We start from the raw sequence: 16922 nt of genomic DNA on the forward strand, positions 1-16922 counted from the left end.
ATAAAAAATCTGGCACCCTCCCCCACCACATACCCGTGACCTTCCAGCGCCAGATATAGTCGGCCCGTGACGGACCTAGAAGTTTCTAGAAGCCTAGAAAAATATGTCTTCAGTGCTAACTTTTTGGTGAATAATCTATAGAAAATCATATGTTATAAGGTGTCGCATCGCCTGTAAGCTCGAGCGGCCACCTGGACAACAGGGATGGTGTATCTGCCACTGTAATCGGCGTTGCATCTAATCCTCTGCTGACGCACTTCGTTTTGGCGGGTCAGCTCGAGCCACAATCTTGCTGACCGGGCCACAAGCATGCCGACCCCGAGCAATCAACACACATCGTGTACTGTTTAAAAAAAATAGAAGGCCTTCGGGCCCGGCTTTATATATAAAGCCCACACTACACAAACAAGTCACATAGTTTTACAATAACAACACCCACACACCAACATAGTACGATCACACTAGGATCATAGAAGATTGGTACAACGAGGAAACCAGACATCGTATCCAAACTATAGACTAGGATAAGTGGTGCACATGATCATCTCCTCCAGGCTGTCAGCCTCCGCCCTAGTCCTCGCGTACTGTCGCAAGACGTCGCTTACCACCGCGCGCGTCCAGAAACTCCATCTCCTTCTGTCTGTTCAGAACCCTCCAGCTCAGCATATGAATAGTCATTTGGTATAGTACATCAGCAGGGTTGCTAATCAGTTTGCCTTCTATCGCTAGATTGTTACGAATGTTCCAATGCGTCCAACATTGAGCCGCAAAAGTAAACTAGACTATCCTACGCAAGCAACCCGACAGGCTTTGGGCGATAGCAATAAAGCATCCCGTCCCTGCTGGGTTCCAATCACAATGTAGGAGCTCCCTAGCTCCTACCCACATGAATCTCGCCAAGTGGCACAAGCAAAAGATGTGGTTGCAGTTTTTGTCTCCATGCAAAAAAGCACACATCCCATTGGATGGGCCATGCCGTTTAGCTAGCTGAACCCCGGAGGGAAGTCTACCCCTGATCAGTTGCCAGAGAAAGATCTTAATCTTGGGTGGTACCCTCGTACGCCACACCCCCACGAAGGAGGTCACCGCCACCGCCTGCGACATGCCAAGGTATATTCGAGCGGGTCGAGTACCCCCGTCCCTTTCCAGCGCCCAGGACACCTTGTCCTCCGTGGTGAAGCAGGGGAGCGCCTGTATCTCCCTACATAGGTTGTCCCACTCGAGTGCCTTAATAAGGCCAAATTGCCTTCTGAAGCGGATACGCCATTCCCCCGGCTCCCCATTGGCCACCCCCGCGGCATGCACTGTGATGAACGGCTTCACATAACAGGAGAAGAGGAGGGGGAATCTGGCTCAGAGAGGGGCCATCCTAGAACACAAATCTAACCGGAAGAAGGTTCACTTCCCATTGTGAACCTCGTGCTTGGCACCTTATATGAAGTACCATTTAATCTTCTGGATTGCTTTACGGAATTGCGATCCCTGGATGGACTCTCCGCGGGAGAAAATGTTCATGCCCCTAAGGTATTTGGCACGAGTGAGCTCAGCCCACAAGCCCTATGTGTTCCCATGCAGTTTCCAAACCCACTTTAGCAGCAATGCTACGTTCATGAGTTTGGTATTGAGGATGCCTAGGCCCCCAAACTCCTTGGGCTTCCACACCGTGGCCCCGTCCACCATGTGATACTTCCTCTTTTTGCCCACTCCCTCTCAAAAGAAGCAGGCCCTCGACGTACCCACGGCCTTGTGAGTGGTATCGTGCAAGAGATACAGGCTCATGGCAAACCTCGGAAAACTGGACAAGCACGAGTTCGTGAGTTCCAGTCTCCCACCAGAGGCAAGGAAGAGAACCTGCCATGGGTCAAACCTATGACCCACTTTCTCTGGAAGAAAGTCCCAGTCAACTACCCTTAGTGGTCTGTCACTAATCGGAAGCCTCAGATATTTTATTGGGAAGTTTCCTAATTTACATTTGAGCAAGTTAGAGACCCTTTGCCGCTCCGTTGCAGTGACCCCTGTCACCACCACCTCACTTTTGTCGAAGCTTATCTTCAGGCCCGACATGTTCTCGATGCAAAGGAGCATGAGCTTTAGGTTCGCGATTCCCAGGCCTGAGGGTTCAATCATGATCATCGTGTCATCCGTGTATTGTAGATGAGTCGCCTCTCTGGGATGAGATGTGGTACAAAACCCTAGAGATAGCCAACCGCCCTAGCCTTCGCCAGGATAGCTGCCAACCCATCCACCATGACGTCAAAGAGGATGGGGGAGAGGGGGTCGCCCTGACGCACACCTCTAGCGTTACGGAAGAAGGTCCCAACTTAATTCTCTGTTAATGTTGATCGCAGTCTATCCTCCATTGACCAGTTGCATCAGCCTATGAACCAACATGGGGGAGAAGCCTTTGCATCACCTCATGTACTTGCACAGTAGCCGCCGCATCACAGTCTCGCGCTACTCATGCCACCTCACGGACTCAATGCTCGCACCTGCTCATCGTTAGGAGATAGACATCTACTTGCCCACAGTCATCCCGCTAGCTGCAACGATGGTTGAGCCGGTGACATGTGTGGTGGCGAGGGTTCCTTTTTTTGGAAAAGGAGCAAGCCCCAGCATCTGCACTGATCGGTGCATACGGCTCAAGGGAGCAAAGTGGGTCCTGTACAACTGTGCCAAATGCAATTTGTATCTAAAGGTATAAATGATGCCCCCCATAGGGGGATTCACAGCGATTTCAGTTTGTGGACCGTCGGATATTTACAGCAGCTGTCATAAACTGAATCTCGTCCGTTAATTCTGGGAGGAGAGCGGCTTCCTGGTTGACTGCGTGAGCGTGTGGGCGTTTTCACATTTGGTCCCCTCACTAGGGAAAGCCATAAAACGGCGCTGGTTTACCCGCATGAGACTGTGCCTGGGTCCTACGCTCTGTTAGGTCCGCTCGTCAGTTGATGGGTGTTTATTTGGGTGGTCGCGCGCTTCGGCCCGTTAAAATATCTTCTCCCCCCTGCAGGAAAGAGGAGAAGTCTCCACCAAATCCTCAATCGCTACTACAGTAGACCCTAGACCAATCCCCACCCCTCCCGTGCTGCTCCTCTCCCCCAATCCCTTGCTGCTCCTCCTCCTCCTCAATCCCCTACATCCGGTGAGCCGCCGTTGGACGCCTCTTCTCCTCTTTCCCTCTGGCAACCACGACCTCCCGCGGATCCCCAAGCAGCAAGCTCGTCATGGCAACGTTGGTTGATGGTGCTGGGAAGAGAGGAGCATAGGTGGTCGCCATCGGTGGGAGGAGCGAACGGCCGCTGCGGCCTATCTCTCTCCGACGCGTCCTCTAGGCTCGTCCTTCCCTCCTTCGTAGGGTCGCACGTCCGCCATCGCGGCCGCGACCTCCGGCGATCTCGTCATGGCGAGGGTGGTTGGTGATGCCGGGCGGAGCGCGATGTGGAGGAGCGGGAGGCCGCCGCTGCCTCTCTCTCCCTCCGACGCCCCCTCCGCCCGCATCCTTCCCTCCTCCGTAGGGGTGGACGTCCACCATCGCTGAGCCATTCAAGATGACTCCATCGTCCTTGCCCTCAGCCTGCAAGTTGCAATGCTCCGCCTCCAGGTGCCTTCGCTGGTTCGCCCGTGCAGAAAGGAGACAAGGACATGGGAGTGCTTGCGGGAAGCCTTGTTTGTTGGGTACGACCATGACCAGCACCACTCCTCTGCATATACCCCTTGCTGCCAGAGGAACTCGTTGAATCTTCAGTATTACATGATTTTTTAAAGGATATATTTGATTGAATAGCCAACCGTGATGATGGCTTCCTATTTTATTTCTGCTATTTTTAATTGAATAACCAACCATTTTAGTTTTCGGTTATCGATGTCTTCCTATTTTATTTCTACTATTTTGCGATAAAAGTTACTGTGAACAAATCAGTTAAGCATGCCATATTTTCTCTTTTAACTGAATTTTTCTGTAAACAGGTTGGTACAAGTGGATGTGACAAGTCTGTTGGAGATCTTCTCAATGCAGTGAGCACCTCTATAATTTTCTTGTTTGTATTTTACACATTTGAGGTTTATGATGTTAGACTTACGAGCCTGCGCTTCTCCTTGGATGAAATAGGTTGCCACTTTGTCCATCGTCCTGCTCTCATCAACTATATTGTGTCAGTGAAGGTATGTCTGGTACCTTTTTGGTTCTCTAATCGAAGTTCAGCAATCAGTTTGCACTATATGTTTCTTTTCGGAGCATAGATGAATAATGAATTCTGTTTCGAAGTTCTTTTGTCTTAATATTGTGTATCTGTCAATCTGATGTTTTTCTCTATGTGACTATTCAGATAAAGGGCCATGCACGGCTTGATGCTTCCCTATCAATTCTTTCTAATGTTGCTTCTGAATATTTGGATAGTGGGAAGTTTGAAAAGCCTGTGGTGTAGGTATGCTTTTGCAGTAGAAGACCAGAAATATATATGCTTCTGGAAATTATAATCAATGTATGCCACTGTGCACACTAGAGAAAAATTATTATGGTGACTTGGTAATGTGATTGTTTGAATGCTAATATAGGATAATTTTACACTTCCATTGATTGGATATCAAAGGTACACCTTTCTTTCGAGTAGCGTATTCTTGGTCAGTTTTATAGGCATACAAATTCAGATTGATTCACGACGGCTATAAATTTATATTTTTAATAAGCAAAGATATTTCATTTAGGCTGAACTTCGATTATCTTTGTGTGCTCCTTCTGATTACATCATCCTTCTTCTCTTTTCTAATACCATTTGTTCAGGAAATTGTTATTTGTTTTTATTTGGTCATACTTTGTCCATGATAGCAAGTACGACGGTCATGATCCTCTCCTCCTCCGACTACATCAGTTTCAGCCTCATCAAGCGCGTCATGATCCAGACTGCGCCATTCACAGGAATGTGTATCTGGGGCTGCTGCTAACCTACAGGTTAGTCTATCTGCGTGTGGGCATGTGTTCACTTATGATCACCTTCTTTTGTCATTATATCAAATAACAACATTATCGTGTGGATTTTCCTATAACGATGACCAATTCGAGGGCTATGTCATGCGCTTGGCGGTACTAGAGTGTTCTTGTTTGCATTTGTTGGAAGCCAAATTTATTTCGTTGGTCGGCAACTATCATCTACTTGTTGTAGGCATATTATTTTACCAGGTGATGACCAGATCAACCTCTCCCCAGTTGGTTCTTGTGGATGCAAGGTAACCAGAATATCTCGCTTATCACTTATTTGTTGAAAGAAGAGTTTACCTCAATGGATATGTTATACCGGCAAAATTATGAATTTTTTTGGTAAAAAAGAGCTCCGGGCTGTGTATGCACTATGCACTGCTATTTTTTGTTTACATCTTGAGGTTTTGATACATGTGTCAATCTAAAGGTATAATAGATACCCCCATGGGGGTCTCACAACGTGTTGAGCTTCTCAGCCACAGAGTTGTTGCCCCTCATTCCTTTTCTTGAGAACATTGTGCATCGTTTCATTAAGAATTCGAAACTAATGGTGATCTCTTTCACCTTGCAGCTGAGCATTATTCTGGGATATGTCTCACGGTTGTCCTTGGTCTTTTCACCGATTAAGAGACCCAGAGGTAGGATGTCAGGGCAGCTGCCTCCCATGATATGGTCCTTTTTGAGCTTTCTTTCTGTTAGTATATGTTGCTTTTTATTTTATGTTGATATTCAATTGTTTCACAACATTTCAGGTTCACATGGTTATTTTTTCCAGCTCCACTAATTTCATATGTAGCATGGTAAGTTATAACACTAACCCTGATATCTGCACATAGCTCAGCAAACATTACAGAAATATATTTTTCCATTATACAACTATGTGCTCATCTGCGCAGCTATAGCATGGTGAAGGAACACTATCAGTTTTTTTTTTTTGAGATGGACACTATCAGTTACAGAAGAAATGAAGAATAGTGGTAAGAGGCCAGAAAGGTGTGTTAATTTAATTTCTAGGTTAGATCGGGGTGGAGTTTATTACTTTTCATAGCAAACTTGCAAAAAGCAGTTGCATGCATTTTCGTTACAAAGAGAAGCTCAGCAGCAACAATGAGTTTGTTACTTCTATTACTAAGATTTAGTTAAAGAGAATATTCCATATCAGCAAGCCTTCATAAGCTTTTTCCCAAGTATCTTCTATTGATGGCTTGTTTTTTAAATACACATTTGTTGATGAATTCTGTAAACAAATGACACCTATCTATTGTCAGGACAGTGATAAAATATGAGGATTTTCCACACCGAGTCCAGCGAGCCACAGACGTGTCAGGAGATGTTTCTTTGTAGGAAGAGTTGACAATGAGATAGACTTACACATACAGTTTGTTGTGTTTTGGACTACACACATCAGATTTACTACAACTCTCTGTAGAGTTAACAATAATGATTATTTAATAATTAGTGTTTTAGATGTTGATTCATGGCAATGTGGATATTATGGTTTACCCTCTTTGTGACTCTGGTTACAATTTTCTAACATTATTTATCAGAATATGATGTTTCCGATTCGAGAAAATGATAAGAGCAAGAATTCAATGGAAGAGTTTATGATGGACACAGTGATTGCCTCTCTCTCCCTCTCTCTCTATTGCTTGAATAGTCAAAATTCATCATGATTTTTCATGTTATGGTCTGTGCTAAACGTAAACATGAGTTTCTTTCTTTTGACTATGTAACCTATTTTATTTGATTTTGATCAGTGCTCATCTAGGTTGAATGTGGTGTCCTTCTGCTCTTGTCATCTCCTTGACGACCACTCGTCTTCAGGTGCAAGTGGAGCCGTGGCCAGATGGTTTATCCAGCAATGGAAATTTGTCTCTTGGTTCACCAACGGGGTCGCCTGTGTCTAGGTAGATGATGTTTTGTTCCACCCCCATAATCTCTATTCTATGCTGGTGTTGATCATCTGTTAACTTGCAGATGCAAAAAAAGCCTGAGCCAGAGTTCAGCCACCGATGTCGGAGGTTGTGCAGTAGCTGGCCTATTGTGTAGAGATCAGGTGTGAGGCCGGTGCTTGGTGGCGGCATCGATTATCTCTGGCACGAGGATTCCAGTAGCTATTTTTTCTAGGAGAAGAAGTCCTTTTGCTACAAACATTTTCAGTCTGGGGAGAGGTACAGAACAACTTACAAGTATTGCAGCTTATTTGGTTTTCAGTATAAATAAAAATTGTGTACTGTCATTTCCAGTTCGCTAGGTGTGTCTACTTTTCCTTGTTCTTTCGTAGGAGTAAATTACCATGTACTATTTAGTTTCTCATAACAGAAACCGGAGAACTACCCTTTTATCAAAAAGTGGCTAGGAAGGGTAATAGATAGCTAGGTTTCAGTCCTATGACTTCTATCTGATTCATAACTTCACTGGAAGTTCTTGGTCATGAAGCTGTAGTATGTCTACCAGCAAACCTTATGGAAGCAACTTAGTTGCTTGATTTTCCTTTTCAATTCATAATTTTAGACGTGGCTAATCTAAAGGAATTGTAGACGAGCAATTCATTATGTATTTGGACATGTCAAAATTCTCTCAATGCCCAAACCGCAAACTATAAATGTTTATTCTTTTTTTCCTTTCCCCCCTTCTGTCCGTTTTGATGTCATTCAAAATATGTGTTTTTGCACATTATTGATAAATTCCTGTTAGTTGGATAGAGGATGTTGTTTTGTGTTATATATAGTCATATTATCCATGAACAATCCAAGACGTTTCTTGAATTCTATTTTGTCATTTCACAGCTTTCCCATTCTGGAAAAAGTATGCTCAGTTCTGTTTGGGAGTAGAGAACCATGGTTATCATCATTGTCGGAGGCAAAAGCCAGAACAGTTTTATTTCTACTTTCAAGTGTTGTGGTTTTATATTTTTGAAGGACACGGTAAGTTTCCCTTTTACACAAAGCACTATTCCGGACCTATGGAAGCTTAAGATTACTGATGCTATGGTCTTTGCTCTTTCAGGCTTACATATTTTGTGTGCTTAAATAGCAAAGGTACCTCTTTTTTCATTTAACAATCTATAAACTATTCTCTCATTTTCTATGTTATCTAAGAAAAAGTAATGTAGATATTTTCTTCAATTTGTAAATTGCCACCTTTCATTTTTTTTGTTTTACCTCGTTTTAGTATCAATTGTTGAGTAAGTAGTACAGTTAACAATTTGGGATACCATTGATTCTTAGCTGTTAGCTACTGGTGGCTTTAAGTTTTGTTACCTACTGGTGGTCTTGGGCCTTGCTACATTCTAAAACGTAAAAAGTTAACTCAGATGAACAAAAGGTAGAACAAAACAGATCAGTTGCACTAGACAGATAGATCGCAGTTCAACTTTAGTTTATGTACTGAAGATATCTTCGTCGGTATATAACAACGTAGGTCATTAGCATGTCAGGAAGATTGATTCTTTTATGTTGCATTATATCTATACATTTGTCCTGAAATATGGTTACGTGTTTAACATTTATTATTAAATTCCCGATCAGCTCTACAAATCTTGCCGGATAATTTATTTACTTCATGATGCCCCCCTAACTTAGATTATTGGACTTTATTCAAACATATAGTTTTAAAAACAAGTACGAGGCTTGGAATACTTTGCTTTTTCTATTGCAACTACGATATATATATTTGGACCTCCAGATTAATTGCTAAAACCCCGGTGCGCCTTGGCGCATGATCCTGTAGTATTCGTGCTTCTGCATCGGTAAACACTTTGTGTATTGGTAGTGGTCGAAGGGAAGGTAATCAATTCAATCTTGTGCGCTGCTCAAATTTAAACCAGTTCGTGTGCGCTGCTCCTTTCCCCACTAATTCAAGCTTATTTTCAAAGGTACTTTGCATCTCTAGAGCCTATGGCTGTTGGCTGGATTGTGCTAATTTGCCTAATTTTCATAGCTACACATCCTTAATATAACTAAGCACTTTTAAATAGTTGGTATCTTTCCCTTTCGGTCACTTATTTGTGCATTCCTATGTTTTGTGTTATAATTATGTGTTCCTAAAACAGAAGAGCTAGAGTCATATGAATATTTTGCTCATCTGAAAAGGAATAATACAATTCACCTTTGTTTTCTCTGTTCCTTTATTCCTTCCTTTTTTTGCATATATACCTCCAGTATTTGTGTTTTATCACTTAGTATAATTAGCTAATTGCTTAGGTGTTAAACTTTTATTTTTTAGTATTCACATGGTATATAAAAATTAACGTTTTCCCTTCATTTTTGGTAGTTCAGATGTAACTTGAAGCATTGATGTTCTCTCATGCCAACTGTTCAGACTGCATCCATTTGTTTGCACAATACAGTACACTTATGGTGAAATTTGGTAAGGCCTTGCGTAGTGTTTTACCTGTCCGTATGGTTTAGATGCTTTATCATGTGAATTTAATATTCTTTTTGGCTGAAATCAGCACATATGGCACAATTTTTTTTACTGTGTGCTAGGCAGGTCATTGTATCACGGGCTAATTGACTCCTCTTTTTTTTCCGCCATCGTAGTTTTCTAATCCTCCTCATATCTCTTACTTTAGAAAAGGAAAGGTCCGTGTATATGCTTTCTACAACGGTAGTGGTCTGATGATTGATGTGATTTTCACAACCAATGTTTTATGTTGTGTTGATTTCAGTGATATGGAACGTGAGAAGCCTACAATTTCTTACGATGAAAACAATCAGGTACTTTTTTTTAATGACAAGTCTGTTTAATTCTAAGGTTCTAGCTTCTGGTATAACTTATACTCTCATACTGTAGTAAATCTATGTATTACAGCGAGTCTGTCCAGCTTTATTTCAAACTGTAGTTGATATATCTATTACAGCTGGTCGTTTAACGTCACTGGGATGATATTTCAACTTGAAGGTTTTATTTCAAGATGCAGTTGATCTTGCTAGGTTTTACTGGAAGATAGATATTGGAGAATAGTTAATGGGTACTACTGTTTTCTTTTTTTTTTGAACTGGGGTACTACTGTTTATATTATTGTTATTCTAGGTGTTAAGTTGACTCAGATTCTTTTATTGCGGAATGTTGATGATGCTGCTTATTTTCCAGCATGTGCTTTAAATACCATTTTCTGGTAAAAAAGAGTTCCCGCCATATTTGTGTGTGCTTGGAAAGTTACTCAGCAGTCCGGGCTTTGAATAGAGGAACCAATTAGAAGCTTCACTCAAACTACGACAATTTCAGCAATCCGCTCTCGGTTTGGGTTGGGTGCTTGGGTTAGGATAGGGTGCCGGTCAATGTTTTTTTTTTCTCCTTGTGCAGAGGGCGGCGGTCCTTCTGGTATGCGACAAGCAGTGCAACCTTGTGTATATAGAATCAATTCTAACATTTATGCCAATATTTACTATTGTAGGATACTCCAAACGTAGTTGGTATTGTGGGTAAAATATATGTTACTCGACCTTATGCTACAAAAGCTTGGTGTTTGTAAGGCTGAGTGCCATCTTGAAATGTGCGACAATGTAAAATTTGCGTGACTGCTTTTTAACACCTCTATATAGCCGCTTGAACTGCTCTTGTGTACTTGTGTACATGTGGATATCTGAAATCCTATCCAAATATTATCAAGGTGTGTAGATTATGAAATAGAAGAAGACTGCATGTACGCATGCAATTGTTCACCTTATTTTTCCGTCGTTATACAAAATGTAATCCAGCGCGGATTTCACGGGAACGTGCGCCAAGGCGCACATGTAAATCTAGTCATGTATTATTATGGTCGTGCAGTGTGTAGGTGTGAATGGCCCGGTTGGTCCCCTGCAACGACTCGGGTTAATTTAGCTGAGCGACGCGCCATTAGACGCGGTAGATGGTCCAAGCTATGGCCCCCGCGCGCGTAGGTATTCGAAACGCGAAACGGCACGTGGGTAATTTGAATTGTTTGGTTAGCCTCACTCTCAATCGAGCTTAATCACCTTTGGCATGTGCTAGCTCTTCGGTCGTCGCTAGCAGCTGTCACCTATCCAAGCTACTGCACTCAGATGGATCCAATCCAAGGCTCCAAGCTCGGCCGAGAGTATAAATACACTACCTTTCCATCTGGACTGCCACAGGCAAAAAAGCTTAGATCAACAGGCTAGCTAGCTACAGACAATATACCACAGAGCAAGCTCTCAGCCATAGAGGAGAGGACATGGCAGCACTCTTCACTCCAGCTGCTTGCTCGCTGTCCAAGCTGATGGTGCAGGGCCGGGAGTCCGCGGCCGCCCTCGAGGCTCTTCTCCGAGGTGCGTCTCCCCAGGAGCACGGGGAGGTCCAGGAGCTCGCCGCGGAGATCCTCCGCTGCTGCGACCGCGCCCTCGCCGCGCTCCACCACGGCGAAGTGGCCGACGACGGTGCCGGCGGCAGGAAGCGCAAGTCCTGCGCAGCCCCGCGGGCGAGGGCCAGCAAGCGGACGCGCGCGGACGGCGGGGAGGCGGCGGCGATGAGGGTCGAGAAGAAGTGGACGTCGGAGGACGGGTTCATCTGGAGGAAGTACGGGCAGAAGGAGATCCTCAACAGCAAGCACCCGAGGCTCTACTTCAGGTGCACCTACAGGGACGACAGCGGCTGCAAGGCGACGAGGCAGGTCCAGATGTCGGAGGAAGACCCTTCCCTCTACGTCATCACCTACTTCGGCCACCACACCTGCTGCACGGACGTCGCCGCCGCCGCAGCCTCCGAGGTCAGTGACCTCGGGGACAAGCATCAGTTCGTCATCAACTTCGGCACCTCCGCCGCGACCAGCGGCTCGCAGCCGTGGCTTTCCTCGTCGTCCTCCTCCTCCGATGTTCGGAACGAGACCTCAGGCTCGTTGCAAGGCGTGTGCTCGCCGGAGGAGGAACTCCGGGTGATGGAGACCAAGGTCGAGCCAGCATCGTCAGACTTGCAGCCGGCGACGGAGCAGAGCTCGTCGGCCGATGCTTCTTGCTCCTCCTCTGCTTGGGACCCCATGGCCGCCTGCTCGGACTGGGATTTCTTCGGCGAGAGCTCCTTCGATTTCATTAGCGAGTTCATCAACTCTGACGACCTTGCTCTGTACCAATCGTGCGGTGCGCGCGTGGATTAATTACTCCGCGCGCTTGATAGTTGATAGATCATGTAGTAGACTGCAAACGCAGGTGTAATTTTGCGATGGGTGTGGTGATTTCTATGTTATTAATTTGTTGCGGTGAACACGGGCGTGAAACGGTGGAAGTGAGTGTGATTCTATATATTTCTAGTTTTCTACTGTCTAGATCATGCATACGCCAAGTTTTTTTTTTTTTTTGAACTGATGCATACGCCAAGTTGACAATACTAAATAGTACTGTGTTAGTTTTTGTGCGAGCTTCCGGGCCAGCTGCACGCCTGCCTACAGCCTTGCAGGGATAATCTGTGCTTATCTCACGACGATGAAGTATAATATTTACTGATAAATTTAAGGTAGGTGTGTCACTGTGACAGACCTATAGACTATGAATATAGCAATACAAAAGAATACAGAATGTACTTTAGAAGGTGTATTAATTTTTTTTGGGAGGAAAGGCTAAGATGGCCGGTATAATATGTAAATGTTCACATCAATAACCTCTCGGTGCAACCCATGACCAATAAGCACCGATATATTTAGTCTATATATATGACTATGAGGAAGGCGTGGTTTGAACCATACACATGTTGATGCTTTGCGTGAAGACGTAATACATTAGACAAAGCAACGTTAGGTGAGGAGGAGGGATCAACTTGGCCATTTAAATTAAACAAAGCAGGGTTTTCTTTTAGCGGAGGAATGGTACATACCGATTTTTTTGCTAGTTCTAGATTTACCGAGAATTAAGTTAGTTATACGACGACTCTAGAACCGCTAGATTTGTATCGTGTTCCGTGCAAATGAAAATTACATAAGGGTGTTCAATTGCACATATGTATGTGTGCAGCTGCACGCTCTTTTTTCTTAGTTGTACATGAATAGCACATAAAACCGGGTGAAAGAGAGAGAAACTACAGTACAAGCATATGCTTCTTAAACCTTGGAGTTTATTAAACTCTTATAGACTATCATCGAAGGTCCCTTGAAAAAACCTTGATCGTCTCTGGATATTGTTTCGACTGCCCTTGATGTCTGCAAGTGACATGGGTATACCATATTGGGTACTCGACATGGACAACCCTTGTACGGATTCAAGAAGGAGCATACGAGGCCCATGAAGCCCAAGGATAGTCCAAGAATAGAAACTATACGAAAATAGGCAAGTATTAGTCATATTGGGTAAACTAACATAGATCATTGTAACCGACCCGAGATGTGGACTGCGGGACCTAGCCCACTATATAAGGGCTAGAATGAGCCATCGGGAAGGGCATCAAAACTCTTGTAACATCACATGTTGTTGCAAACCCTAGTTTTAATACAATCTCGGCGATTTTAGCCTCTAATTCGTTTTCATCGGATACCTAGTGATAGCTGTTAAATACGCCACTTTTTCTCACGTTTAAACCATTAGCTAAGTCAAGAAATTGATTAAGTTTACTACTCAACTTGCCACTAATGACTAATTAATGCAAAGATGTGCAATATCTTCTATTTTGAATGATATGCAGGAAATCACGTCATAATGACAAATGGACCTGCAATTACTGAAGAAAATCGCGTCAGGAGTACGACAAAGTTGACTACGCTCGAAGAGGCGGTTCTAGGGACTTTAACGGGCATCAGTACGGGCAAGCCCCACCCGTACCGTCCGCCTATACCATGTGCCACAGCCTTCCTGAGGTCAAAACCTATAAGTTTCGTGAAGGAACCGACGCCAAAAAGAGAGCCATTCGTCGTCAAATAGAGCCTCCATCCACCGAGATCCATCTGCACCACACAGAAGGAGATCCACCACCATAGTTCATCAATTCCATCTCCAATCTCCTCCATAGCCATAGCCATCACCATTGTAATAGAGATCTCCTTCATAACTGGCGATCATTGTAAGAATATTGTGATTTCAATCCAAGTATTTGCAACAATGATTTCTATCTTTGTTATTGATGTTGATATCATGTGTGAGTAGTCCTCATGGGTTGCGGGTTGGGGTGAATCCTTGCAACGTTTATGTGCATCTAATCTTATTATATGTGTAAGGATTGAATATGAGTTTTGCAATCTTGTATCCTTGTCTTTTTTCCTCGTTTCGATTATCTGCAGGTACCCATATCATTCGGATCCATCAAGGGAAGAGGTGGGATGAGTGGAGAACGGTGTGCTACCGCAAAACCTCAGTGACAGAAAGGAAAAAAAGAAACGGTACATGTTTAGTGATTCATTTGGGATCATGGCACAATCATCTAGCTTAATGTTTTGGTCCGTATTCTTATGCTTAATAACTGTTGTTGCTCGCGGCCGTGAGAACAGTGGTTGGACCAAGAGGCTCTTATCACCTCTGGCTTTAGGGGCAAGAGTATTGATGGCGTGTATTTCACACGTTCGTTGGGCAACCCCAAGAGGAAGGTATGATGCGCACAGCAGCAAGTTTTCCCTCAGAAAGAAACCAAGGTTTATCGAACCAGGAGGAGCCAAGAAGCACGTTGAAGGTTGATGGCGGCGGGATGTAGTGCGGCGCAACACCGGAGATTCCGGCGCCAACGTGGAACTTGCACAACACAACCAAGCTACTTTGCCCCAACGAAACGGTGAGGTTGTCAATCTCACCGGCTTCTTGTAACAAAGGATTAACCGTATTGTGTGGAAGATGATTGTTTGCAGAGAAAACGGTAGAAACAAGTATTGCGATAGATTGTATTTCGGTAAAGAGAATTGGACCGGGGTCCACGGTTCACTAGAGGTGTCTCTCCCATAAGACGAACGGCATGTTGGGTGAACAAATTACGGTTGGGCAATTGACAAATAAAGAGAGCATGACAATGCACATACATATCATGATGAGTATAGTGAGATTTAATTGGGCATTACGACAAAGTACATAGACCGCCATCCAAGCTGCATCTATGCCTAAAAAGTCCACCTTCGAGGTTATCATCCGAACCCCCTCCGGTATTAAGTTGCAAAACAACGGACAATTGCATTAAGTATGGTGCGTAATGTAATCAACAACTACATCCTTAGACATAGCATCAATGTTTTATCCCTAGTGGCAACGGCACAACACAACCTTAGAACTTTCACGTCACTTGTCCCGAGTGTCAATGCGGGCATGAACCCACTATCGAGCATAAGTACTCCCTCTTGGAGTTAAAAGCATCTACTTGGCCGGAGCATCTACTAATAACGGAGAGCATGCAAGATCTTAAACAACACATAAGCATAACTTTGATAATCAACATAACAAGTATTCTCTATTCATCGGATCCCAACAAACGCAACATATAGAATTACATATAGATGATCTTGATCATGATAGGCAGCTCACAAGATCCGACAATGATAGCACAATGGGGAGAAGACAACCATCTAGCTACTGCTATGGACCCATAGTCCGGGGGTAGACTACTCACTCATCACTCCGGAGGCGACCATGGCGGTGTAGAGTCCTCCGGGAGATGAATCCCCTCTCCGGCGGGGGTGCGGAGGCGATCTCCGAGGATCCCCGAGATGGGATCGGCGGCGACGGCGTCTCGGTGATGTTTTCCGTATCGTGGCTCTCGGTGCGGGGGTTTCGTCACGGAGGCTATTTGTAGGCGGAAGGGCAGGTCAAGAGGCGGCACGGGGGCCCAAACCACGGGCCGGCGCGGCCAAGGGGGGCCGCGCCGCCCTAGGGTTTGGCGCCCCGTGGCCCCTCTTCGTCTCTCCTTCGGACTTCGGAAGCTTCGTGAGAAAATAGGCCTGCGGGCTTTTATTTCGTCCAATTCCGAGAATATTTCTTTACTAGGATTTCTGAAACCAAAAACAGCGAAAACGACAAGCGGCACTTCGGCATCTTGTTAATAGGTTAGTTCCGGAAAATGCACGAATATGATATAAAGTGTGCATAAAACATGTAGATAACATCAATAATGTGGCATGGAACACAAGAAATTATCGATACGTTGGAGACGTATCAGCATCCCCAAGCTTAGTTACTGCTCGTCCCGAGCGAGGTAAAACGATAACAAAGATAATTTCGGAGTGACATGCCATCATAAACTTGATCATACTATTTGTAAAGCATATGTAGTGAATGCAGCGATCAAAACAATGTGTATGACATGAGTAAACAAGTGAATCATAAAGCAAAGACTTTTCATGAATAGCATTTCAAGACAAGCATCAATAAGTCTTGCATAAGAGTTAACTCATAAAGCAATAATTCGAAGTAAAGGTATTGAAGCAACACAAAAGAAGATTAAGTTTCAGCGGTTGCTTTCAACTTGTAACATGTATATCTCATGGATATTGTCAACATAGAGTAATATAATAAGTGCAATAAGCAAGTATGTAAGAATCAATGCACAGTTCACACAAGTGTTTGCTTCTTGAGGTGGAGAGAAATAGGTGAGCTGACTCAACATAAAAGTAAAAAGAATGGTCCTCATAGAGGAAAAGCATCGATTGCTATATTTGTGCTAGAGCTTTGATTTTGAAAACATGAAACAATTTTGTCAACGGTAGTAATAAAGCATATGCATCATGTAAATTATATCTTATAAGTTGCAAACCTCATGCATAGTGTACTAATAGTGCTCGCACCTTGTCCTAATTAGCTTGGACTACTGGATTATCACCGCAATACATATGCTTTAACCAAGTATCACAAAGGGGTACCTCTATGCCGCTCTGTACAAAGGTCTAAGGAGAAAGCTCGCATTTGGATTTCTCGCTTTTGATTATTCTCAACTTAGACATCCATACCGGGACAACATAGACAACGAGATAATGGACTCCTCTTTTAATGCTTTAAGCATTCAACAACAATTAATTCTTTTCTCATTAGAGATTTGAGGATGTTTGTCCAAA

General features: G+C 44.0%; 1 protein-coding gene and 1 long non-coding RNA gene across 21 annotated transcripts; both read left to right on the plus strand.

Moving 5' to 3' along the window:
* The first annotated feature begins 3045 nt into the window (after window positions 1-3045).
* On the plus strand, window positions 3046-10548 carry LOC124706790. 20 transcript variants are annotated; one of them, XR_007004582.1, is made up of 15 exons: window positions 3046-3675; window positions 3967-4014; window positions 4109-4161; window positions 4326-4424; window positions 4555-4589; window positions 4826-4948; window positions 5160-5613; window positions 5728-5775; window positions 5872-6882; window positions 6953-7164; window positions 7765-7902; window positions 7985-8016; window positions 9256-9346; window positions 9648-9696; window positions 10073-10548. It is a non-coding gene; the product is annotated as an uncharacterized LOC124706790 (long non-coding RNA). The 20 variants fall into 20 exon arrangements; XR_007004572.1 differs by having other exon boundaries at window positions 4326-4948; window positions 5872-6591; window positions 6744-6882; XR_007004581.1 differs by having other exon boundaries at window positions 4326-4948; window positions 5872-6591; window positions 6800-6882.
* Window positions 10549-11156: 608 nt separating this feature from the next.
* On the plus strand, window positions 11157-12071 carry LOC124647997 (transcription factor WRKY45-2-like). The gene has a single exon (XM_047187831.1). The coding sequence runs from the start codon at window positions 11157-11159 to the stop codon at window positions 12069-12071; it is 915 nt and encodes a 304-aa protein (XP_047043787.1).
* Window positions 12072-16922: the final 4851 nt, after the last annotated feature.

The sequence above is a fragment of the Lolium rigidum genome, chromosome 4 (genome assembly GCF_022539505.1).
Source record: "Lolium rigidum isolate FL_2022 chromosome 4, APGP_CSIRO_Lrig_0.1, whole genome shotgun sequence".
Classification (NCBI taxonomy): domain Eukaryota; kingdom Viridiplantae; phylum Streptophyta; class Magnoliopsida; order Poales; family Poaceae; genus Lolium; species Lolium rigidum.